This window comes from Primulina huaijiensis, chromosome 15 (genome assembly GCF_012295235.1).
Source record: "Primulina huaijiensis isolate GDHJ02 chromosome 15, ASM1229523v2, whole genome shotgun sequence".
Taxonomy (NCBI): domain Eukaryota; kingdom Viridiplantae; phylum Streptophyta; class Magnoliopsida; order Lamiales; family Gesneriaceae; genus Primulina; species Primulina huaijiensis.
The window spans coordinates 22,151,979-22,175,708 of NC_133320.1; the positions used below are offsets into that span (position 1 = coordinate 22,151,979).

Below are 23,730 nucleotides of genomic sequence, written 5' to 3' on the forward strand. Positions count from 1 at the left end.
GTGTAATAAAATGGAATAATAATAATAATAATAATAATAATAATAATAATAATAATAATAATAATAATTCAATGAATAAAATAGTACTACTTCTGTCTCCTTTTTTGTCATATGGGCTACCACTTATTTATTGATTAATTAATAGTTTATTCAAGTACAGAAGCTCGTTTAAAATATTTAAGATTTCAACTACCTATTTTCTATTCACATTCACAAAACTTTAAAATTTAAGTGAGATTATTTTTCGAATCAATTTTGTGAAATTATTATAAATATAAATAAAATTGATCTTTATTATGCTGAATGCGACACTAAGATGTTAATTAATACGACTTATTTCATTGTCGTCAATAATATCTGAAATCTTGAAAGTTATCTATTAAAAAAATTATCTATTAACATCGAGACGTTTAGAGTAACTAACTTTAGGTGTAATGGACTATTTTAAAAATTACATATATAAATAAAGTTAAAATTTTAAAGCAACTCACATGTAGCTCAGCAGATAGATTTTTTGTTTTCTAATTATTAGGTTGTAGGTTCAATTTTTAATTGAAATTTTTTTAATTTTTTTTAATTCATATATCAAGATTTCAGTATAATTTCTCACTATTTTTATAATTAAATTTTAATCTTCATTTAATTATAAACAAAATAAATTATAACAAATATTATATGTTGCGTACATCAGTATACTGATATATATGGAAAATCACACCATACATAAACGTATAAAATCAGGCCCTTAATTTCTCCGTAAATTAGATTCTTGGATTGTTGTCAAAGTGAGTATCGATTACATTTTGTGGGATAATAACAGAAAAAATTATTTTAATCAAAGATTATTTTGATATATGAATTTGTATAATAAGACAAAAAATCATATAAATTTGAAAAATAAAATTGATTTTGTCAAAATCTGTCCGAATAATGGGATATTTACTGCTCATAAATCTTATAATATATTGCGTGAATTTATTATATTTGTATTCATTAAAATATTAAAAATTACATATTTTAAATCATTTTTATAATATTAATTAAAAGGGTAATTTACCACAAGAGCTATGGTTAGGTGCGACAGAATGACGTATGCATCTTCGCAACGTAGGGGGGGATTTTAAGGAGTGCTGAGATTCTGACACGTGGCACCCGAGAAGGCTGTTGCTTGTGTTCTCAAGCTTCTTCGGTTGGGCTCGGGACACGAAATTAACAGCCTTACATTTGAAATGCCGAGACTGTCCCTATTGGTTATGGCGTGGTTGCTGTTTGATCGGGTCAGTTTGGTCGTACATTTTTGTAATTTCGTGAACTAGAAGTTGTGTGTGATCGATCACACAAAGCAAAAATAATTAAGGCATATAATTATTCAAAATATAAAATAATAACTAGGGTGGCCAAAAAATATGTAATTATTTTAAATGAATTAAATAAAATAATATATGAATTTTTTTTGTTTTTTCAATAATTAAATCTATTTATTTGAAACATATGAAATATATATATATTAAAAATATAATAATACCTTCGACTATTTAGCTCAGATAATTTTATTTTTTCTGTAAAATATGATTTGCATCAATTAAAATTAATTATTTTAAATAAAATCATTTAATAGTTACTTAAATATAAAATATTCTAAGAAAATTGGGAATTTTTCTATAGTGTCCAATGTTAATCCAGAGTTTATATTAGGTCTGAGTTAATTTAAAAAATTAAAAGATTTTAGAGTTTAAAATTTTAATAGACATATTAATAATCTTGACTCCGACGTTGGTTAAAATGCATATTAATTAATATTGCTAATGAAGAACTAAATAGGTACGAATGTGGATAATAGAGTACTGTTTGGTAATCTTAGGATGTAAATGTTCAACTTTTTTCAAGATTCAATGAATTTGTTATTTTATTCAAAATTAAAATTTTGAAATTGAAATGATATAAGATAAAATATAATTAAATATATTATATTATTTTAAAATTAGGTGACAAAACACAATACCAATATTCCCTCCGTTTTGACAAGGAGACAAGAGGACAAAATATGTTGTCACATCGACAACACAGAGACACTGCTCCTCGCATATACTAAAAAAAATAATTAATTAACTGCCAAGTTTTGTGCTAATTTTGATTTTGGCAACATAATCATCAAACCAGAAGGAACTCAAAAATAAAAAAAAAGGAATAATTCTGGATATTATTATTTATCAGCAAAAAAAAATATTTATTTCACGAAAATGTTTGCTTTGTTCCAATGTTTGCTCGAAAGATGGCATGAATTAATTATAATATGTTTGTCAATCTAATTCGTTAGATTTTGTCGATGATTTCTACAAATCTTTCTGTGCTTTTATTTATTTTTTTATTATGCTGTTCTTACTAAAAAAAACAAAAAATAAATAAAATTTTGGCATTTTATAAATTATTATTGTTTAATATTTTGGTCCAATTGAGAAGAAGAGATCAGCAGTTCCCAATGCCAAGGAAAGTTGGCATATTGTCTCGACTGAAAGCTTTACAATGCTAGATATATTAATTATTAGTAATCAAGATATTTTTTTACCGCATTCAATCTCATCACAAAAATTTTTGTTATATGAATTTCTTATTGAATTATTTTTGAAAAATATTATTTTTTTATACAAAAAAATATTACTTTTCATTGTAAACATATACAAGATTGACCCTGTTCAACATCGACGAGCTAAAATCTCATAACTCTATCCGAGTAAAGGAGCCCTTAGTTTAGATAGACCCATTCTTTCTAAAGCCCGACCTAATGTATCAAGTCTTACGACATCCAGAAATGTAGACTAGCATTATTCAGTCACCTTATAATAGTTTGTTTCTTGAAATCAATCACGATCTTCTACATTTAAGGTCTTTTCGTTATGTCTTCTGACTTATGTTCTTTATGTAGCATTCAGATGAAATGAATATATGAAACTAATGAAAAACAAATTATATATAGTTTTGTGATCATATTTATTGGTGTCAAAATTTTTTATTGTATTCGGACGGCTGAATCGGAATAATTTACGACATGGAATTAGTTATTGAAGTGTGTTGGGCTCGAATGACACACGTATCTTATCCAACTGGGATGGATACATACACCAATAGACCATCGCCATCTCAGCAGCAATATTTCAGTGTATCCAACTCTAACGCCACGAGCTCTGTGTGGAGTTGTTTGAATTCCACTTACAATGCATACAACACTTGGCATCACGAGATCTCCATCATTAAAATGGCTAGTACAGTGATGATGACTTCTCTGCCACAGTTCAATGGGCTCAGGCCTCAAACGGCACCAGTAGTTTCTCCTGTCAAGAGCTTGGTAAGTCAAATATCCCTCAAGTTGGCTCTTGAGATTCGGAAATTTAATCTGGGACTGTATTCCAAGAGTCAAGATGTGTTTTTGTTGCTTTTCCAGGTAGCAGTTCAACCCATTAAGCGCAGAGGGCTGGGAGCCTTCGGAGCTCGCTGTGACTTCATTGGCTCACCTACTAATTTGGTATGCTAGTTGGGATACTCTAAAATCTTAATGGGAATTCAAGAAAGTCGATAACTTTTTCTTCCTTCTATTAGCTGAGAGGAAATAAGTGACTTGGGTCTATTCCTTCCTACTACGCCAGTTTTTTTATTGTACGGTTATTTTTTTTATTTTAATTGTGAGTTGAAACAATTATTTTGTGCCTGATCAATATGCAGATAATGGTGACAGCCACTAGTTTGATGTTGTTTGCGGGTAGGTTTGGGTTGGCTCCGTCAGCGAACCGTAAGGCAACTGCAGGGTTGAAGCTTGAGGTGAGGGAATCCGGTCTGCAGACCGGTGATCCAGCGGGGTTCACGTTGGCTGATACATTGGCTTGTGGTGTTGTAGGCCACATCATTGGAGTTGGCATTGTACTTGGCCTCAAAGGCATTAATTCCCTTTAAATTGCTTTTGTTTAGCAGAGATGTTTTATCTGGATATGTTTAATGGCTATGTGCATATTCATCAATCAAGTCGACTCTTTATATTATTGCCAGTCATCGTTAATGGTGGAGATTCATAGGTTACAAGAATAGGTCGCCCCCATTATTTCATTCTTTCATATAATGAAGTTTTTCTATGGAATAAAAACGGCATTTCACCGGGCGTTTCAAGATTTAATCAAGCATATTCAAGATGATCGTGAAAAGCTGACATGCTTTGATAGGATAACGTATAGGTACTTCAACGAAATTAGAACAGGTTGAGTAGTTAAATGCGCAACTCAACTCCTCTTGCACATTGGTTAAAAATCAATAAAAAAACTACCTGATTTCCACAAGTTGCTCGTTCTCAGGACATTGTATTCATTTCACCCCTTACTGTTCTAATGCAATCTGGCCACCGAGAATTGCCTCAAAGCTATGAACATAAGCTTTTGAATGGTCTGTTAGCACACGAAATACATTTGGGAGCCTAGTCTGTAAATTGTTCAGAATCAAGGCTTGAGTCGCTTTGACACAATTTACATACTTGGCTTTCTGCTCATCCACTAATGTCTTGAGAGCTTCAACTTTGGCGCGTCTAATCAACAAAGGATGCTTAGATGTGGTAACAGAGTTTGCTTCTTCAAGAGAGAAGCTTCCCTCAAACTTAAACTCGACTTCTGAAAGGGAATTGAGTTCTCTTTCCAATTTCCGCCCAAGTTTTTCAGATCTCTTGCGCATGTTGTATTCTTCTTGCTGCTGTAAGACTATGGTTTCAACCGCAGATATCAGGCCCTTGATGGTTTCAGACACTATCTATAGATGAAAAATGGTAAAACAAATTAACCAAGTTAGAAAGTTGACAGGTGGCTCAAAATTTAATAAAACAAGTTACCTTATCGTGTAAATTATTGAGTTGGTTCAGCCATTCTCCGAGAAGAGCATCCAATTTTATAGAGTTATCACTCTGGGGAGTTCCGATATTTGCAAGGCAGTGGGTAAGTTCGGTCCATTTTTTTAGGGTACCTACATATTCTCGCTGAAATTTTACCAGTTTGCAGAAGCTGTTGTACCAAGAAGTGACCTCTGTATGGAGCTGAGCTGAAGCCTGCAGATGGTATTCAGAAGTAGGTTCGATGTATTGCTGATCTGCTAGATGGATCAGCTGCTGAGATATATGACCCTGGACTTGATGACACTTATGCATTGTGTGCCACATATGCATCAATCTGTATAAGAAGAAACAATGACGGTTCGAACTAAGTGGCGTATACATCAAAAGACCAGAAGCAAGTATTCAGGGTGATTCAAAATCTGAAACCGGTCATCATGGGACATAATTGGAGATTAATTTTAGAAACCCAAGCACATGGAAGATGACCCAGCAATAATTTTATAGTTCAATACACCCACTCATGTGCAATGAAGTATGAAAATTAGATTTACCAAATATTATATATCATAGGATATTAGACAAGCATAGTTTTTATACATCAACAATCTCGCCTCGAGGGAAAACAAGTGAGGCTTCAATTTTATTTAAATCTCTCCTAATATAAGCTCTTTCCCCTTAATTTGATCTTTCTGACCATGCAAGGAAACAGTTAGATACAAATCCTTCCAAATTTTTTTTAGGCCTATGCACTTTCAAAGGTTGTCTAGGCTATCAATTAAATACATTCAACACCATAAAATTCAACAACTTGAGAGTTTACCCTGAAGCTAGCGCAACAATCTGTGGGTGCAGCTCCTCATTTATAAGTTTTGATATAGTTGAGTAAGACCCATTGATCGATTCTTGCGTAGATAAAATATACGACTCCAAACTTTCAACGGTTAGCCGAGTTTTCTCTGCCTTGACCCAATCATGGTCTTCCTCTTGTCTCTGTAGCAGCAAAGATTTTCTCCCAAACTCCACCTTGGCATTCACCTCCTCCTTTAAAAAATATAAAAGCACGGTTACCATTAAATTTGTAGAAAAAAATAAGTTATAGACATAATAACACACTTGTTACTTTCTCAAGGTTTATTTAGACAAACATGGGAATCCGTTTTATAAGCTAAATCTGTAAGGCTTTCTTTCTAAATCTGTAAATCATATTCCTTATAATAAAGATAATGCTATTTCTTGGTTATGTACTTATACTTTATTTTCAGCCCAATTACCTTAACATCCTTATGGAGCTTCTGCTCCTCGGAATAAAGCTTCTGGAGGGTGGTGCGATGAGCTCCAGGTTTACAGGGTTCATTAGATTCAGAGAAAAGTTCGGCTTCTCTTGAGGACTGAAGTGATTTAAGGGACCAACTCCAAGTCAGAGCACGGAAAACTCTTGTTGAATTGCTTCTCTTTCCTGCAAATATAGATGGTGTAAGCCCCCAAAATGTCATACCTATACAAATTTGGTTCCTAGAGAATAAATCGCTTTCCATAATTAGTTAAAACCTAGATTAAAAGACGATGTTCCATTTCAAATTAACACAAGAAATGCTGTAAAAGAGGAATTTTTCCAGTAAGTAGGGCATGCTTTCGTCGACCTCACACAGGGAACATCAATATCATCAGGTCGAGCACAAAAGAAAAAAAGGAACTCATGCATTTGAAAAAATGCCACCATTGGAAAGTTGGATGGGATAAAAACAGATAAGATGCGAGGAAATTTGACAAAATCATAGAGGAAAAAACACCATGACAGACAAATTTGCAAGATATGTCTAGTTTAAGAGATCAAAAACCAAGAAGGGAAAAAGCAAATAGTTTGCTCCGATTAAGAGGGAAAAAGTAGTTACTCTTGTTCTCTTTTATGCCGTTATAACGGAAAGAATCACCCGTATTGATATCTATAACAACAGCTATATTCTTCACAGCGCCAGATGCTTTGAGGAAATATTCATCCAAATCCTTAACAATACTGCTCAAGGTCTTGTTATTCCTCCAAACCACCATACCCATATCAGCTGTGTCTTTAGCATGCCAGCTCATCATTGAGGAATTGTCACCAGCGAGTTCAACCCTCTGCTGTTTCACGGGAATCAGATCAATTTCTTTAGTCCCGTCAAAGTCTGCTTCCTCATCTTCGTCTATAAATTCAGTATTTGTCTCAGCCCAGTTCTCATCCTCTTGTTCCATTGCTTCACTTTGTTTATCACATTGGGGTGATGAAGGACCAAAAGGGTCCCAATAATCCCAGGAAGAACCGGTAGGTAGAGGTGGTGGAGTGTGATTTTTATCCTCGTCGATTTCTATTATTTCTTCTTCCACTGCAGAATGAGCCTTCGGGTGTTTATTCTTAAGCTTCCTTAAATCGGGGCTGAATGGAGGTGGTGGTGGAGGTGGAGGCGGCAAAGGAGGAGGAGGGGGGGCTGGAGGGGAAGGAGGAAATGCAAAATCAGAAGTGTTTTCCTCAAGTTCCAGAGATTCGGATTCGGTAAACTGTCTAAGGGTCGCTCCAGTATTTTTTAGCGATCTTAAGTACACCAACAGAGCATCAGCAAATTCTTTCCTGCATCCCAACAACTGTTTCATAAGCCTCTTCCTCTCCCTGCAAATCTTTACCCGCTCTTCCCTATCAATTCTTGATGCAACACAACCCATATTTTCGAATCTAAATGTGCTACTGAAATATCGTAGCAGATGCTGAACGCTGAAGAATAATCCTTCAACATTTACCACTCCTTGCAGAATCTACACCATAATCTTCATATTTTTGAGGATACACATCACATTTCATTGTCTAGAGGACAACTTAAAATGCTGCTTCAGCCCAGTAAAATCAAATATACAAGTGATCCACACAGCAATAGTGCTCTGAGAGAAGCATGGAAACGGTATTCCTAAGACTAAATCCTAAGAACCACTCTGACACTGCACAGAGAGAAATACATGACGCTCTCAAAGAAGCATGGAAACGGTGTGCTAAAAACCTAAGACTAAATCCTCAGAACTATTCTGGCAGCACACAGCACGAATAGCTCTTACAAATTCAAGAACTGAAAGTGCATAAATGTCCTAAATAACCCACTTCAAAAACTCTACCAATCTCGCAGACCCATAAAAGATCTGAAGTCCTTCGGATATTAGTCAGCTAGTACCCAAAATCTGCAGATTCAATAGGAATATAAATCAGAAAACAAGACTATCAAAACAAAAACCCATTAGCCTTTTCACTTTGAGCCCATAATCGGCAAATGAAACGCAATTCGCCACCAGTAAAATAATAACAGAAGCTTTCAGCATGAAACAAAGCCTATCTCCAGACAAAAACAGCCAAACAAGTTGTCTTCTTTTGTTTCAGAAATTATAAACTTAGCTGTCAAAACACACAGTACAAAAACTTTTGAACAAATTATATTCTTTAAAGTACAATTTTTTTCCTCAAAAAGGTCACAAATACTACCGATGATACATCATTCCCCGCTTTTAAGAACCAAACAGATGACAGCTAAAAAACAATGGTGCTGACACGGAAGCCAGAGACGACCAAAAAATTACAAAAATAGCGCATAATGGAGAAAAAAGAAAAAGAAAAACACTGCAGCGCATAAAAATATAATCTTGGAAAAAGAAAATCAGAGGTTTCACAGGATTTACTCGACTATGGTTCCTCTAAACAGACCATTGCAAGAAAGAAGCTAAAGAATATACAAGATTCAGAAATGTGAAAAAGGAAGAGCTCCACAGCCACGACTCCTCCATTCCCAAGTGCAGCGCGAGGAAGAATCCTAAGCAAAAGGGACTCACTTTTTGAAAAAACTAAAGGTTTTTCTACTTTACACCATATTTTATTAAGACGTTGCGGTCAGAATATTACTTCCTATTAATAAATTGGTATTACTATGCATTCCTTTTCAACTTATTTTCCTCAAAAAAATTGGAACTTGTGAACTCTACACCATTAATGCTTTTATATTTAACAGCTCATCGTCTACATCCACATCGTTTCAAATATATATTTTCAGTTTCCATTTTTAATATTATTTTATCAATTAATCTCATCATTAAATATATTACTTAATTTTAACAAATTTTTTAATCTACCAAAAGAATCATTAAATAAAATATTTTGTCGTAAAATTTATTTTTCTAATAATTTCGAATATAAATCTATTTATACGATACGAATATATTATATTTTTCTATTACATTCAAACAAACATATATTTATTCACGTGTTATAATTTACTATTCAATATAAATGTTTATGTATAAATATAATCCACTTAAGCGTGCATAATAATATAATCTTTACTAATTTTTTTTTCATCAAAGTTTTTTCTCAAATTTTACAAACTATTAAAGTTATGCATCATTTAATTATCTATATATAGGCAAAAACTTGTGTGAGATAGTTTCACATGTCGTATTTTGTGAGACGAATATCTTATTTGGGTCATCTATGAAGAGTATTACTTTTTACGCTAAGAATATTATTTTTTATTATGAATATCAGTGAGTCAAATTATTTTTTATTGTGAATATCAATAAGGTTGACTCATCTCACATATAAAGATTCGTGAGATCGAGAACTACATTTATATATAAAGATTAATTATTTTTATTTTATATATTATTTATCATATATTCTCACGAATCAAACAGTAATATTTTCATTTTGAGTTTGCATTAATAGTGAAAATGACTTTTAAAATTCATAACAGTGTCTTTTTAACCCTCAGCAATTAATACATTAAGTTATTTTAAAATAATTAAATGTTAAAGAAAATTAAATTTAAATTTAAATTTAATTTAAATTTTTTCTTTCTTTTCTATTTTTTTAATATCAGTGGTTGAATCCGACTGCCGCTGTCATTAATTCTAAATTCCAAAATCGTTGTCGTAAAACACTGCCCCGGTCCTTTCTGACCGCCGGCCATCCCTCAGCCACTGTTCACCGCCTCTCCTCCATGCTGCATACGCTTAGTTTACTTACGTTTGTGACGGATATACATTATATACACGCTCTTCCTGGTATACAGAAATGTCCGTGGGCGGTGGCGACACGACTTGGGTGGGAAAGAAACCACTGAGAAGAGTGGGTGGAATGTCCGATGCCCTATCCATCGCCGCCGATCTAGGATTCTCCGTGCCTCCGCCTCCATCACAGGTCCTTATACTTTCATAAGATTGTTTTGCGATTTCAAATTGGTATTGTTGTGATTCTCGCAGTGTTTTGGATTTCGTAATTTTTTTTTTTGGTTTTTTTTGTAATTGTTGTATTAGGAAGATATGCAAAACTTGTCAACTGGTTCTGGTGAGAAGGGGGATGACTTAATTAGGATTTTAAGAGAGTTAACTGCTGTGCATCGGAAAATTACAGATCTGCAAGTCGAACTTCAAGGAAGAAAGGTGGTGTTTTCGAGTTTTCCCCACTACGATCTTGGCATTAACTTTTGAATTTTTGAATGGCTGATTTTCGAATTTCTTGCTCCTGTGATTGTATAAATCCTGATTGACGTATCTTTGTTCAGTTGCTTCTTGTGAAGAGGACTGAAATCTTGTGTTTTGGAATATCAGGAGGACAAGAATGTTGCTCATCTAACTCATGTGAGTGAAATGGAAAAGAAGATTGAAACTTTAGCTCGGATCACCACTATCTTGAAAGATGTAATTCTGAACAAGGTAATGTACCTTGCTTAATGTTGTTGAACGTTTGCTTCATGTCTTGATTAGAAGTTTTGAAATAGAGATCTACGACATCTTCTAGAATATTCAAGTGAGTGTCTTATTTATTTCTCAATAGAAGAAGGCTATACAAATTTTGATTCACTGATTTCGAGAGAGAATTGCTGGTGTCATAGCTACGGTCTAGTAATGTTTTCTGCAAATTTATATTGTTAGCAAATAATTAATGAACTACAGATATATGAGAGGGAACATTGGATTTTAATGTGGGGAGGATATCACATGATAACATAGCCTATCTGAGTTTTTAGAAGGGTAAACATAACAGAGTTTACAATAAAGTGAATAAAGCCATTTGAATTGGTGTGGCAAATAATATTATGAGAATTTAAGAGGTAAAATAGAATGATTGTAAATTGATAAAATCTTTTTCATCCTGTTGTGACTTGTCAAGGAAAATATGTATTGTTTACACCCTTTTACGGCAATTCATACGCGAGTCTTGTGCTTATATACTTTATTCTCAGGATAGGATAATAGCTCGCCTCCAACAACCTTACTCACTAGATTGCATTCCTGTGGAAGCTGAGTATCAGGTATGTTCTTCATTGAGAAAATCAAAGAGCTCCCAGTCATTTTCATGTGAAAGCGCCATTCAAGCTTGACTTATTTTCACGGAATCTAATCATTACATATATGCACACGAGTATAGAGCACACACCTGGCAGCATTTGTCCTTCAAGGTTGGTAAGTTGTAATTATGGAGGCTAACCTTGGGATCGTTCTGAATGTCTACTAGGATATGAATGACTCAGAAATTTAGCTTTAAAATAACAATTATCACTCTTCGAAATCACTTAAAATGTCGGAAGATTATATCGATTCTAATGATTTGTTCCTGATTTGTACAGAAACAATTTTCAGAATTGCTTATGAAGGCAGCAAGTGATTATGGTGCCTTGACTGCTTCTGCATCTGATTTTCAATGGACCCAAAACTTTAAGGAACCACCCACAGTATGGGGGGTAAGTTAACAGAGCATCCGACACTTTTGCAACCATACATATGTTCAAATTCCTTTTCATATGTTTGTGAAAGAATGGAAATTGCATCTATTTCCAACCAATATGGGAAACTTAATTAGCTTAAACCTCCATTTGGCGATTTTTCCCGGTGAATTAGCAATTACACTATTGATGAAATGGGTCAAAACACTTAACAGTACGTTAAAGCTTGTTTGCTCGATAGTTTGTGCTTACTGGGAACACGTTGAAACAATTGACTTTTCGTCTACATGTTTCAAAATATGGTCATTATCTAGTGAGAATGTAAGGTACACGAGTTTAACTCACACTCTTGCTTGACCACCCTGTGTTGCGTTGTGATTTAGGAAATGCTCCGTCCTATTCCTGTTGCATTGGCATCTTGCACTCGCTTCTTTGAAGCCATGACGGCAATGAGAGAGTCATTTGCCAAGCTTCAAACCCTGAGAGTTGGTACTTCCTCTCAAAGAGTGATGGGAGAGTCCGAGTGCGTGACCCCACCTTGGAGAACTGAATCAAGTTTTGGTGTACAAGGTCCAGAAGGGGACAAAGCTGTGGAATCTAACTATATCGGTGGTGAATCTGATTATGTTGACGGCACAAGCCACGGGAGATTGTCGTGGCCTCCATCCGTTAAAAAAACTGGAGTCTGATCAATGTCGCAAGTTTTATTTCATGAGAATCAAACAGAACTATTGAGTGCAGGTTATTCATTCTTACAATTTTTCTCTCTTTCTAAATTTACTCACAAATGCATCCGTGTGTAGTCGTACGTAGGTAATGTGTTGTTCCACCTTTGGATTCCCGATTTGTGTTATTTGTTCCATTGGATTCCACTATTTTCAATACTCCCTTTACTTGTTTCCCAAATGATAAAAATCTTTTATGTTTTTCTTCAATTGTTACTTTGGAAATTTTATATTTGTATTGTCCAGAGTCTATAACTAAATTTTACTTTCTTTTCTTTTTCAATTTTCAATTCGACATACTTCAAAATCCAAGTGAGTAATTCCACACTTAATATTTTTATTTATTGAATAGAAAGAGGTCCATGATACTTGTAATATACAACTATAAGTAATCCACCAAAATTTATAATTAGACGTTAATAGAAAAAATTAGCAAACTACAGCGATATAATTTATTCTGAAATATTGCAAGAAAACAAAAGAAATTCTATTAGTAACTCTTTTCAATTTCGAATTAATTGTTATTATTTTTAGATTTTAATTTCAACAATAAAATAATAATGAAAATATATTAAATGGAGAGAGAGGAAAAACGGAATAAAGAAACCATTAAATATATAGGTGTAAAAATGTACTAGAAATAAATATCTTTTTTTTAAAAAAAATTACATAATTCTTTTTATAAATTGAAGAAGTCCAGAACTATCAAAAGATAAATTTGTCCATTTATAATGTATACTTTTTAAAAGTCTTAAAAATCAATACCAGATTTTGTATTAAAATATATTTTAGAGGTATACATGATTTATTATTGTATTTAATTTAACTAATATATAACTATACTATAATATTGATAAAGAAAAATAATATTATTTTTTANTAATTTATTAAATAAATATCATATTTTTTAAAAAATAATCTTGAAAATAAAAATATATATTATTTTTATTTATTTCATATTTTTTTAATCACAACAATTCTCGTGAGACTGTCTTACGGATTAATTTCGTGGGTCGAATCTCTTATTTGGGTCATCCATGAAAAATTATTACTTTTTATGCTAAGAGTATTATTTTTTTATTATGAATATCGGTAGTATTGACCAGTCTCACATGTGAGACCGTAGATTTACTCTTCTTTAATTCACCGTGTATTTTAAAAAATACAAATTACGTCTTATCTTACATTTCGTTGATCCAACTGTCCAGACTTTGAGGCCAACCAAGTCTGTTTGGGAGTCAAAATTTGCATCCGACTTGGATTTCAATTTAGACTCATTAATTGGTAGAATAGATTATGAATATCTACCAACATTTTCTCACACCAATCTGTTACACAAAGTTTGTTCGATCGTGTTAGCCTGAAGTTCAGCGCGAGATTCTGTACCATGAAGAGCCAAAGATCCGTCCTTTGCAACTTGCCAAAGATCATTGCCCTCCAGAGTTGACAGCCCCTTTTTTTTTCCAACTAAAACCCGCATTCTTGAATATGGACTCCACGAGTATAAATATATATATATACCAATCCGTCACCATTTTCCTACCTTCTACCTAGTGGGCCACCAGCACCCTCTTTGATAATTAATTTTTTGGGCACGATTTTCATCTGGTTCGGAACTCATTTACATCGATCATGGCTCATTCCGCCCTCTATCAGGTAATTTTCAAAGCACGAATGCTCTTTTTCTTTCCTTCGTTGGGTTCTTGGGTCGATTTTATGTGATGTTTTGACAAATCTTGGATTTTCTTGCAGGTCCCATTTGCCGTGTACGTCAACAGCGACTCCTCTCTTCGCCGATCCATGTTTAAGGTTCTTGATTGATACCTTCTATTTATTCGTCATTCTGTTTCTAAGTTATATAATGGGTTGATCGAATGAGGCGATCCTAAGTTTGAATTGCACCGAGCCGAGGACAATAAAAAATTCGTTTTGTTTTTTCCCCTAGTTTAATTGTCGATGAGCTAGATATTTGTTCAGAATTTTTTTGTCTCCTGCTTTATTATTTATTCGATATCTTCCAAAACTTGGGCAAATTTAGTGTACTGAAACTGAAAATTGACAGGCAAGAGTTTGCTTTTCTTTCCTCTTATAACCTTGTAGTTTCTGCAATCTTAGTTCTAGTGCTTTAGCTTTGAAGTGCAGTGTACAATGGTGAGGTGACCGACCCTCCAAAGGGGGAGAGGCTCAAATAAAATTCTGGATTTTGAAGGGTCTATTGTTTTATTCTCTCTTCTGTTCATTCTACTACACATGCATATATAAATGGTGGGTTTCCTGCTTGCCTCCACCCATAGATGTAACGGGTCCTTGTGCTAGCGAGCTTCTGGAAAGCTATATCAAGAAAAGCCTGATCTGCTCGATTTATGGAGGGTTGTTAGTTTCTTTTTGTCTTAGTTTTTCTGTGACTGTGTTTCCAAGGATCCTTGGGCAATTGTAGGGACCTAAGCTATTTGTGAATTCAACTAAGAATTCTTTAAACAGGAACCTGTTATAATTATTGTGATGAAATGATTGGATTTATTTGAAGTGGTTTAACTTGTTGGATGTATTGTTACAAGGTCTTGTTGGTCACCATTTGATGGAAAATAACTGTATCTTTTGCAAATCATTTTACATCCACCATGCTTCCACTCATGTGTTATTCAATCTATGAACCTTTTTTTTTTCTAAATTTTACATATGTATTTACTACCTGAATTTATTTTTTAAATGCACTATAGATTTCTTGAAACTATTTTTTCCGGACAAACCTTGGTTGTCTATACTACAACTTGTTACATTAGTGAATGTTGTCACAATCAAGGAATTCAATCTCCTAAGGGGTTATGACATCTCACAGTCAAATCATTTTACAGGGTTATAATGTGCCTTTTCACGATAAATTATGGGCATCTGGCTTGTCTTTAGACCTTAAAAATGCAAACTCAGGACCAAGGAGTAGATCCATAGTTTGCATGTCAGTGCAACAAGCCAGCAAATATAAGGTTGCAGTTTCGCCTCTTGGTTTAGAAGATGCGAAAGAGCCGCCAATGCACTTATACAAAAACAAGGCACCCTATACAGCAACCATTGTCTCCGTTGAAAGGATTGTTGGTCTGAATGCTCCCGGAGAGACATGCCACATTGTGATAGATCATGGTGGAAATGTTCCGTATTGGGAAGGGCAAAGTTATGGAGTCATTCCTCCAGTATGTTTTCAAATCCTTTTCTGCCTCATAATGTGTTGTTTACTTTAGTGTTACTTAGAAAACTATATTTATTTAGTCTGCTGTTGGTTATTGCTTATTTTAAATTGAGAAGAATTGTTCTTTTTCACGCACTCTCACTCGGTGGGTATTTGAGCTGGTCATGTACTGGCTTACTATGTGCAATTTTTTATGCTTGTGTTAAAGAATATTCCATCTGTCTGGTCTTTCTACTTCGCAGTCCCTGCTATTTTTGCTCTGATCTTAGATTGGAATTTTTCAGCTTCACCCGGTTTGCTGTTTCATGAAATTTATTTTATGTTCTTCAAATATATTTTTTATTTTTTCTGTACCATTTCAGGGTGAGAACCCGAAAAAGCCAGGTAGCCCCCAAAATGTTCGCCTGTATTCTATAGCATCTACCAGATATGGAGACTCTTTTGATGGCAAGACAGCAAGTCTGTGTGTTCGACGGGCTGTGTATTATGATCCGAAGACCGGATTAGAAGACCCTTCCAAACAAGGTGTATGCAGCAATTTTTTATGTGATTCAAAGCCCGGTGACAAGATTCTGGTAACGGGTAAGATATTCGTCATCTGGCACTTTTTTATGTAATCTCTGAAAAAGCAATATATTTCTTGGCTTTCAGTAGTCTAGATTTATTAACCAGTATAACCTTATAGGTCCTTCGGGCAAGATAATGCTTCTTCCAGAAGAAGATCCAAATGCCACCCACATTATGATTGCCACTGGCACTGGTGTAGCTCCCTACAGAGGCTATCTTAGACGTATGTTCATGGAGTCTGTTCCAACATACAATTTTGGTGGTCTCGCTTGGTTATTTCTTGGTGTTGCCAACATGGATAGTCTTCTCTATGATGACGAATTTTCCAAGTATCTCCAAAACTATCCAGACAACTTCAGGTATGATCGTGCTCTTAGTCGAGAACAAAAGAACAAAAAGGGCGGAAAAATGTATGTTCAGGATAAAATCGAAGAGTACAGTGATGAAATTTTCAAGCTTTTGGATGGCGGGGCGCATATTTATTTTTGTGGGCTCAAGGGGATGATGCCCGGGATTCAAGATACGTTGAAAAGGGTGGCGGAGCAAAGAGGGGAGAGCTGGGAGGAGAAGCTTTCGCAGTTGAAGAAGAACAAACAGTGGCATGTTGAAGTTTATTAACGATTCATCTCTTGTTATGTATTATGGCAGTCGTAGTTCATTAAGAAAATACATGATTTGATTAAAAGAATTTACCTCTAGAGAATGTTTTAATCTTCTTTTAAATTAACATTCAGGATTTTGTCAAATTCTCATTTTTAGTATTGTCATTGTGAGGGCTTGAGAAGTATTCTAATTTTCCACCAAAATTTCTTTTTTTTTAATGCCTTTTTGGCAAAATCACTTGAAATATAATGCTTGGTTTTAAATAGATAATGTCCTAATGGTTATTGAGTAGGTCTCTCGTGAGACAGTCTCACGAATCTTTATATGTGAGATAATGTCACGAATATTTATCTGTGAGACGGGTCAATTTTACCGATATTCACAATAAAAAATAATATTTTTAGCATAAAAAGTAATATTTTTTCATGAATGACACAAATAAAAGATCTGTCTCACAAATACGACCCGTGATACTGTTTCACGTAAGATTTTGCCATGGTTATTTTAGAAATGACACCAGCCGGGCTCCAACAAACCGCCTATCGCAATGAAAAGAGATCACGAACCGTCTGCTCAATATTTGATCAAATTACACATATTTTTTAATCGTGGTTTTTTTAAAATAAATTATAAATATCACTGCTATTAAGGCAGTATTAAATTACAAATATTTTTTAATCAGGATTTTTAAATTAATTAAAATCCACTTTTATTGAAAAACTACATTTGCTGCAGTACCGTTGATAAAGAGATTTTTTGTAACTCGAAAACCGCCTCCAAAACCACAAATTTAATTCTATTTGAAAAACAACGATTTTCAAAACAAATTGCACATGGCAATTCGGTTTCAATTTTATGGAAAAAAACGTTGCCAGCGAAGAAAACTAAAAAGAGAAATCAATATATTAAATTCAAGCCCCCGACGAAAGGAAAACAGAACACATATTGTACACGATACACAAATCACACACCATAAATCTAACTTATCTTTATATTACATAAACAGAAAAGCAAGCTTAGAAAACACATTACAGACAGACCGAGATTCGGGAACACATTTCAATTTGCAACCTCTTCTTCCTCATCGTCCTCGTATTGTTCATCAGCTGTAGCATCCTGGTACTGCTGATACTCGGCCACAAGATCATTCATATTACTCTCGGCCTCAGTAAACTCCATTTCATCCATCCCTTCACCGGTGTACCAATGCAAGAAAGCTTTACGCCTGAACATGGCAGTAAATTGCTCACTGACACGCCTGAACATCTCCTGGATTGAAGTAGAGTTTCCGATGAAAGTAGATGATATTTTCAGACCCTTAGGAGGGATGTCACAAACACTAGACTTAACATTGTTTGGAATCCATTCAACAAAGTACGAGGAATTCTTGTTTTGAACGTTGATCATCTGTTCATCGACCTCTTTGGTGCTCATCTTGCCACGGAACATGGCTGAGACGGTTAAGTAACGACCATGGCGTGGGTCAGCAGCACACATCATATTCTTGGCATCCCACATTTGCTGAGTCAGTTCGGGGACTGTGAGAGCACGATACTGTTGGGAGCCTCTGGAGGTTAAAGGTGCAAACCCAACCATGAAGAAATGAAGCCGTGGGAATGGGATGAGATTAACAGCAAGTTTCCTTAAGTCGGAGTTCAGCTGCCCTGGGAAGCGGAGACAGCATGTGACACCACTCATAGTGGCTGATATCAGGTGGTTGAGATCTCCAACTGAGAAATCACATAGCCAATGTTAATTACATTAGAAACAATGCCCAGTAAAAACATCGTACAATCAATTAGTAACAATTAGGGTGTCTATGGGTTATTGGGTGGTGCTTTCCCCACCCTTGGATGGATGGATGGTGAGGAGATAACCCGGTGTAGCATTGCCCTCCATCCAGATTCTGGCATGATGTATAGCGCAAGCATGTGCACTGCTGATGCACAGACCCAACAAAGAGGGACGAGGACAAATTCCCCCTCCGAAGTAGAAGTAGATAAATAGAGAAATGAATGAATGTGCTCACATGAAGGGGTGGAGAGCTTGAGAGTACGGAAGCAAATATCATAGAGGGCTTCATTATCCAAAACCATGCACTCATCTGCATTCTCCACCAGTTGGTGAACAGAAAGGGTGGCATTGTATGGCTCAACAACAGTGTCGGAAACCTTTGGCGAAGGAAAGACCGAAAACGTCAACATCATTCGGTCTGGGTACTCCTCCCTTATCTTGGAAATCAGAAGGGTGCCCATACCAGATCCAGTGCCTCCACCTAAAGAATGACAGACTTGAAATCCTGCAAACAAAAATACTTCGACGTTACATAATCATGTGGATCGCTTTCAGAACCGCCCAAAAAAGGAAAATGGCAAAGATTCATTACACATTTGAGCTTAGAAAAAATATAAGCAACCCCTAAATAAAAGAATAGGATTGCCAGCAGTGGAAAAAAAATGAAGGAACTGTTTATTTGCATTGCTAACCAACATAATAAGCCAGAGAATTCCAAGAAAAATCTACCACAAAACTGTAGCAAGAACAAACAAAACATTAACGTTCAATTAGATGATACATAGCAAATAAATGCTTCAATCGTATGAGATTGAAGGAATTCTGGAGTCAGCCCAACACAATTACAATTTCAACTAAGAGTAAACATACATCAGATCAAATGCATAAACAGAACCACGACCAACCACCGACAACCATAAAAAAAAACACAATTAAAGAGACTTAAACGTATACATGAATACATCACATTGTCAATACTGAGATTATAAAATGATAATAATAAACCAATGTTATTTATAACGAGATCTTCCAAAAAAAGCAGAGATAGATCTATCGAAACCTTGCAAGCAGTCACAATTTTCAGCCTCTTTGCGAACAACATCCAGGACGGAATCAATCAATTCCGCTCCCTCGGTGTAATGCCCCTTGGCCCAATTGTTCCCGGCACCAGACTGACCAAAAACAAAATTATCAGGCCGGAAGATCTGTCCAAAAGGACCGGATCTGACGGAGTCCATAGTTCCGGGCTCCAGGTCCATGAGGACGGCGCGTGGAACGTACCTTCCGCCACTGGCCTCATTGTAGTAAACATTGACACGCTCCAGCTGTAGATTGGAATCCCCGCTGTATCTTCCAGCCTGATCGATGCCGTGCTCGTCGCAGATCACCTCCCAGAACTTGGCGCCGATCTGGTTGCCACATTGACCACCTTGGATGTGCAGGATTTCTCTCATAGTCACGGCGTGTCCGGAAAGTAGCGATTCAGCTTCAGAATATGGAGAAATGGAATTCGTGTAGTTTATTTCAGTGGATTGGATGAGAGGAAATGGCGGAAGACCAACAGAGATTTCTTAGGCTGTCATACCAAATAATAATTATTTTTTTAAAAAAAAACATTACTTACAAATATAATATTTATGTGAAATAAAATATCACTAATAACTTTTCTTTGATTTATCGGAAGAAGCGGTGGGCTGTAACTTAATTCGGCGGTCCCCCGGCCATTTCGCGGGGATTGGCGGTGAGGAATGCATTCCACGGCTGAATCCACGACCTCTCTCCTTCCTTTTTCCCGCCCACATATTCTACGGGTGCCGGGCCTCCTCCCATTTCAACGTTGTCCATAATCTCCTATGCGACTTCGTTGATATAGAGAATTTTTTTTCGAATAAATAAATTGGACAGCGAAATCAAAGTGCTGTGAAGTTCGACCATCGTTCCCGGTGACATTGTTCTAAGGTACATTGTGTCAATTTGTTGTTCAAAGGGATTTGTTATGTCTATTTAACATTTGATATTCAATTCTTTATCAACAAAATGCATTTCAAAATTCATCTTTTTTGGGTTTGTTTGCCTTCTCTTGAGGCGGGATATGATTGAAAAGTGCATAACAAAATCAACCACGACCTCGAGAATTTCACAGGTGCTGAAAAATCTATGGATTAATGGAAGAACATGTGACTGAGAAATAAATGGAGGTAGACTGCCACAGTGAAATAACGAGATTACTGAAAATCCCATGTTCTCAAATTTTGAGCAAACATACCTATAGATAGACAAGGCGTATGTGCTCAAAATTTGAAACTTTGGGAATTATGTGCTCAATATTGGAAAACACTTCAATCTGGCTATATGCAATTAAGCCTTGATTTGTATGCACAAAACTAAATTTTTCGAAAATTATTTATAACATTTGAAATTTACGCTAGTTATTTTGAGTGTCTTATGTAAAATGAAAATGATTCAAGAAGAATGTACGTAGATTCAGATTTCTAATTTTCGAAGGAATTCATGTCCAATTTTATTTGGTCGAACCATAGTTTTTACACTTGGTGCGTTAACAGGTGACAAGATGGTCAATCAGGGTTACATGGTGGATTTAAACAAACCACTTGTTTTTCAGGTTGGTGCACGACCTGTTACAGTTTTTCTTGCGTAACATCTTTATATTTTTGTTGATATTATTCAACATTATACTATGACATCAAATGGCTAGAGCATAAGGAAATTAATTGATCTTGGGAAAAAACTTGATGAAACTGTGTCCTAATAGGTTGGCCGTCTTGGAGAAGCTTATGATGAATGGGTTCACCAACCTATAGTGAGCAAGGAAACCCCAAGATTTTTTGCCAACGGCGTTCTTGAGGTATCTTGCGATATTTTGTGGTATATGAGTCTGTACAGCATTTAGATTTGGGTTCTTTCCTCGTTATTATGGCAGCCATTTCTTGCCCAAGAACAACATAATGAATCATAAAGGATGTATATCAGAAATCAAACAATATTTCTGAAATCACATTTGATATCTTTAATATTCAGATTAATCTTTGATAGTTTGATTGTGATTCAGTTGTGTTGAAAATTTACATTTTTTATCAGAAGATTTCTATTTCTATATAAAGGTTGATAATTGAATTTTAAATTAAAAGATATTATTAGATTTGAAATACTCTTTGTATTGTGTTTGGATGTATTTTACGGCCCTATCATGTTAATTCCGTGTTAGTGTTGCATTCTCTTCTCATTTTACTACTACTGTTTAAAATTAAAAAATATGTTTTGGATTAGATGTTGCAACTGAAGTCTAATAGAATAAATAAGATAAATATAGAGTGATCAAAATTAATATATTTTGATTACTTGGACCAGTTCATGACACGTACTCCTTGGTGGACGATTCCTACGGTCTGGCTACCGGTTGTATGCTGGTTAATCTCATCATCCATGAAGAATGGCCTTCCTCCATATCATCTAGCAACATCATTAATTGCCGGTGTCTGCTTTTGGACATTGCTTGAGTACTCCTTGCATCGATTTTTATTCCACATAAAAACAACTGGCTATTGGTTCGTCAGTTTTCTTACATTAACCTGTCACTTTGATTGTCAAAATGAAGCAACAAGTCTTGATGGTTTTAAAAATTTCATGCAGGGGAAACACAATTCATTACCTCCTCCATGGATGCCATCACAAGCACCCAATGGATGGACTCCGTCTTGTTTTCCCTCCAGCTGCTACTGCTATTGTGCTTGTGCCTGTACGCATGCAAAACACGATATTCGTCAAAATTATCCAAATTTTCTAACTTTATAGCATTTTTTTCATTTTCTAATCCTTATATCTGTTATATCCATCAGTTGTGGAATGTGATTAAGCTTCTAGTACCTGCCTCCTGTGCCCCTGCATTTCTTGCCGGTAGCCTACTGGGATATGTCATATATGATTGCACTCATTACTACTTGCATTATGGAAAACCATCCAAAGGAGTTCCTCACGATCTCAAGGTAAAACAACATTCGGCAAGAATCATGTCCTGTAATTATAAGCGAGAGACAATTTTAGCCCTTAATTATGTATACAACGAAAAAAATTTTTCCCAAATAGTCGTGCTCATGGGAGTTGGCCCAGTTCACGCTCTTGCGTATGTAAGTCGGAGACAGAATACATACTTGGAATTAATATCCAATTATTACACGTGCATGAAATCAGGTATTTTGTTAGATGTGCTCATACATAGTAACCAGGACCTCCATAATGTAATAATGATGGGAATTTCATTAATAGGATTTGAACTTGTGACTACCTGTATGATACCATGTTAGAAGTCACTTTTTAGAAGCTTGAGCTTAGGAGAGATGATTTGGTAATAATATGCATATTTGAACATAGAATTTGGCACATTCAACAACAATGACTAAATTCGTTGTTGGGATATTATTGCTCCGACTAAAATTTATACTCATAAATGTTTTTGATTATAATTCACATTGAATGGACAATTTTGAAATAGATAGTAAATCCTACAATTTTATTGAGAGGAGTTCATGTACTTTGGGAGGTCACACTCGCTTTGATATGTCCGTCTCGAATAGAAATATTTATTTGAAGACTAATACATTGATCGTATGGTAATTTTTGTAGAGAAATCACATGAACCATCACTTCAAGATTCAAGATAAGGGATTCGGAATCACCTCAGCTTTCTGGGACAGAATATTTGGAACCCTTCCTCCCAAACCTGCTAAGAAAAGTAGCTGATTTCAGGCAAAACTTTGAACTATTTTTTTCGCTGAACCAGAGTTTACCGAGTCGGGCTACAAACATAGCATTGCTTCTACTCAAGGAATTTAGCTCAAGCTGTAGATTTTTGTTTTCTAAATCTTGTCTCTTCCATATATTCTTTCCTTGTCTCAACTTTGGTCACCACTGTAATTATAGGTTAAAGGTTGATTAAGATTTTTACCTTTTTTTTTTGTTTTTAAATCATTGAGAGATTGATTTCATTATTATTTATTTATTTATTACCTTTTTTAAAAATCAGGACCTATATGGCTGCATGAAATATTTGTGACAAGAAATTATGGTGGGTTCGGACACACAATTACGGAGAATTCTTTAGTGATTAGTTAATCATGTAAATATTGTTTGGTGTATATGATAAAACATTGATCGATTATTCAATTTTGTTTTTGTCAAACGGTTGACTTAAGTTCACAAACGATTTAATGACATGCATCGTTATCAATCATATATCATTATCTTATC

General features: G+C 35.0%; 6 protein-coding genes across 10 annotated transcripts; 4 read left to right on the top strand and 2 right to left on the bottom strand.

Annotated features, from left to right (window-relative positions):
- The first annotated feature begins 3,092 nt into the window (after window positions 1–3,092).
- LOC140958267 (photosystem I reaction center subunit psaK, chloroplastic-like) lies at window positions 3,093–4,074 on the top strand. The gene is made up of 3 exons (XM_073415655.1): window positions 3,093–3,343; window positions 3,440–3,520; window positions 3,718–4,074. The coding sequence occupies exons 1-3, from the start codon at window positions 3,107–3,109 to the stop codon at window positions 3,943–3,945; spliced, it is 546 nt and encodes a 181-aa protein (XP_073271756.1). The 5' UTR covers window positions 3,093–3,106; the 3' UTR covers window positions 3,946–4,074.
- A 126-nt stretch (window positions 4,075–4,200) lies between these two features.
- Window positions 4,201–8,741, bottom strand: LOC140958265 (protein ALTERED PHOSPHATE STARVATION RESPONSE 1-like). 5 transcript variants are annotated; one of them, XM_073415651.1, is made up of 6 exons: window positions 8,609–8,741; window positions 6,754–8,062; window positions 6,133–6,317; window positions 5,682–5,902; window positions 4,862–5,195; window positions 4,201–4,782 (listed from the first exon to the last, which is right to left on the bottom strand). In XM_073415651.1, the coding sequence occupies exons 2-6, from the start codon at window positions 7,556–7,558 to the stop codon at window positions 4,360–4,362; spliced, it is 1,968 nt and encodes a 655-aa protein (XP_073271752.1). In that variant the 5' UTR covers window positions 7,559–8,062; window positions 8,609–8,741; the 3' UTR covers window positions 4,201–4,359. The 5 variants fall into 5 exon arrangements, with proteins under 5 accessions (XP_073271752.1, XP_073271750.1, XP_073271753.1 ...); XM_073415649.1 differs by having other exon boundaries at window positions 8,555–8,729; XM_073415652.1 differs by having other exon boundaries at window positions 8,580–8,726.
- Window positions 8,742–9,750: 1,009 nt separating this feature from the next.
- LOC140958284 (AUGMIN subunit 2-like) lies at window positions 9,751–12,527 on the top strand. Its single transcript, XM_073415672.1, has 6 exons — window positions 9,751–10,067; window positions 10,184–10,309; window positions 10,478–10,582; window positions 11,113–11,181; window positions 11,497–11,610; window positions 11,976–12,527. Exons 1-6 carry the CDS (start codon window positions 9,942–9,944, stop codon window positions 12,279–12,281), a joined length of 846 nt encoding a protein of 281 aa, XP_073271773.1. The 5' UTR covers window positions 9,751–9,941; the 3' UTR covers window positions 12,282–12,527.
- A 1,107-nt stretch (window positions 12,528–13,634) lies between these two features.
- Window positions 13,635–16,874, top strand: LOC140958266 (ferredoxin--NADP reductase, root-type isozyme, chloroplastic-like). The gene is made up of 5 exons (XM_073415654.1): window positions 13,635–13,973; window positions 14,070–14,126; window positions 15,173–15,505; window positions 15,864–16,083; window positions 16,187–16,874. The coding sequence occupies exons 1-5, from the start codon at window positions 13,950–13,952 to the stop codon at window positions 16,684–16,686; spliced, it is 1,134 nt and encodes a 377-aa protein (XP_073271755.1). The 5' UTR covers window positions 13,635–13,949; the 3' UTR covers window positions 16,687–16,874.
- A 682-nt stretch (window positions 16,875–17,556) lies between these two features.
- Window positions 17,557–20,057, bottom strand: LOC140959084 (tubulin beta-5 chain-like). The gene is made up of 3 exons (XM_073416830.1): window positions 19,526–20,057; window positions 18,701–18,970; window positions 17,557–18,401 (listed from the first exon to the last, which is right to left on the bottom strand). The coding sequence occupies exons 1-3, from the start codon at window positions 19,917–19,919 to the stop codon at window positions 17,731–17,733; spliced, it is 1,335 nt and encodes a 444-aa protein (XP_073272931.1). The 5' UTR covers window positions 19,920–20,057; the 3' UTR covers window positions 17,557–17,730.
- Window positions 20,058–20,159: 102 nt separating this feature from the next.
- Window positions 20,160–23,267, top strand: LOC140959085 (dihydroceramide fatty acyl 2-hydroxylase FAH2-like). The gene is made up of 7 exons (XM_073416831.1): window positions 20,160–20,424; window positions 21,030–21,088; window positions 21,239–21,331; window positions 21,835–22,031; window positions 22,117–22,222; window positions 22,323–22,469; window positions 23,107–23,267. The coding sequence occupies exons 2-7, from the start codon at window positions 21,038–21,040 to the stop codon at window positions 23,221–23,223; spliced, it is 711 nt and encodes a 236-aa protein (XP_073272932.1). The 5' UTR covers window positions 20,160–20,424; window positions 21,030–21,037; the 3' UTR covers window positions 23,224–23,267.
- The last annotated feature ends 463 nt before the right edge of the window (window positions 23,268–23,730 follow it).

What these genes read in the sequence shown, in the direction of transcription:
- LOC140958265 (XM_073415651.1), bottom strand. Translation starts at nt 7,558, where the DNA reads ATGGGTTGTGTTGCATCAAGAATTGATAGGGAAGAGCGGGTAAAGATT. An exon ending in AGCTCCATAAGGATGTTAAG is followed by an intron (nt 5,903 to 6,132) that starts GTAATTGGGCTG and finishes TATTTTTTAAAG; the next exon opens with GAGGAGGTGAATGCCAAGGT. An exon ending in ATTGTTGCGCTAGCTTCAGG is followed by an intron (nt 5,196 to 5,681) that starts GTAAACTCTCAA and finishes CTTCTTATACAG; the next exon opens with ATTGATGCATATGTGGCACA.
- LOC140959085 (XM_073416831.1), top strand. Translation starts at nt 21,038, where the DNA reads ATGGTCAATCAGGGTTACATGGTGGATTTAAACAAACCACTTGTTTTT. An exon ending in ACAAACCACTTGTTTTTCAG is followed by an intron (nt 21,089 to 21,238) that starts GTTGGTGCACGA and finishes GTGTCCTAATAG; the next exon opens with GTTGGCCGTCTTGGAGAAGC. An exon ending in ATAAAAACAACTGGCTATTG is followed by an intron (nt 22,032 to 22,116) that starts GTTCGTCAGTTT and finishes AATTTCATGCAG; the next exon opens with GGGAAACACAATTCATTACC.
- LOC140958284 (XM_073415672.1), top strand. Translation starts at nt 9,942, where the DNA reads ATGTCCGTGGGCGGTGGCGACACGACTTGGGTGGGAAAGAAACCACTG. An exon ending in TGCCTCCGCCTCCATCACAG is followed by an intron (nt 10,068 to 10,183) that starts GTCCTTATACTT and finishes TTGTTGTATTAG; the next exon opens with GAAGATATGCAAAACTTGTC. An exon ending in TCGAACTTCAAGGAAGAAAG is followed by an intron (nt 10,310 to 10,477) that starts GTGGTGTTTTCG and finishes TTGGAATATCAG; the next exon opens with GAGGACAAGAATGTTGCTCA.
- LOC140958267 (XM_073415655.1), top strand. Translation starts at nt 3,107, where the DNA reads ATGGATACATACACCAATAGACCATCGCCATCTCAGCAGCAATATTTC. An exon ending in TTTCTCCTGTCAAGAGCTTG is followed by an intron (nt 3,344 to 3,439) that starts GTAAGTCAAATA and finishes TTGCTTTTCCAG; the next exon opens with GTAGCAGTTCAACCCATTAA. An exon ending in TTGGCTCACCTACTAATTTG is followed by an intron (nt 3,521 to 3,717) that starts GTATGCTAGTTG and finishes ATCAATATGCAG; the next exon opens with ATAATGGTGACAGCCACTAG.
- LOC140958266 (XM_073415654.1), top strand. Translation starts at nt 13,950, where the DNA reads ATGGCTCATTCCGCCCTCTATCAG. An exon ending in CTCATTCCGCCCTCTATCAG is followed by an intron (nt 13,974 to 14,069) that starts GTAATTTTCAAA and finishes ATTTTCTTGCAG; the next exon opens with GTCCCATTTGCCGTGTACGT. An exon ending in TTCGCCGATCCATGTTTAAG is followed by an intron (nt 14,127 to 15,172) that starts GTTCTTGATTGA and finishes ATCATTTTACAG; the next exon opens with GGTTATAATGTGCCTTTTCA.
- LOC140959084 (XM_073416830.1), bottom strand. Translation starts at nt 19,919, where the DNA reads ATGAGAGAAATCCTGCACATCCAAGGTGGTCAATGTGGCAACCAGATC. An exon ending in AAATTGTGACTGCTTGCAAG is followed by an intron (nt 18,971 to 19,525) that starts GTTTCGATAGAT and finishes TTTTGTTTGCAG; the next exon opens with GATTTCAAGTCTGTCATTCT. An exon ending in CAAGCTCTCCACCCCTTCAT is followed by an intron (nt 18,402 to 18,700) that starts GTGAGCACATTC and finishes GTGATTTCTCAG; the next exon opens with TTGGAGATCTCAACCACCTG.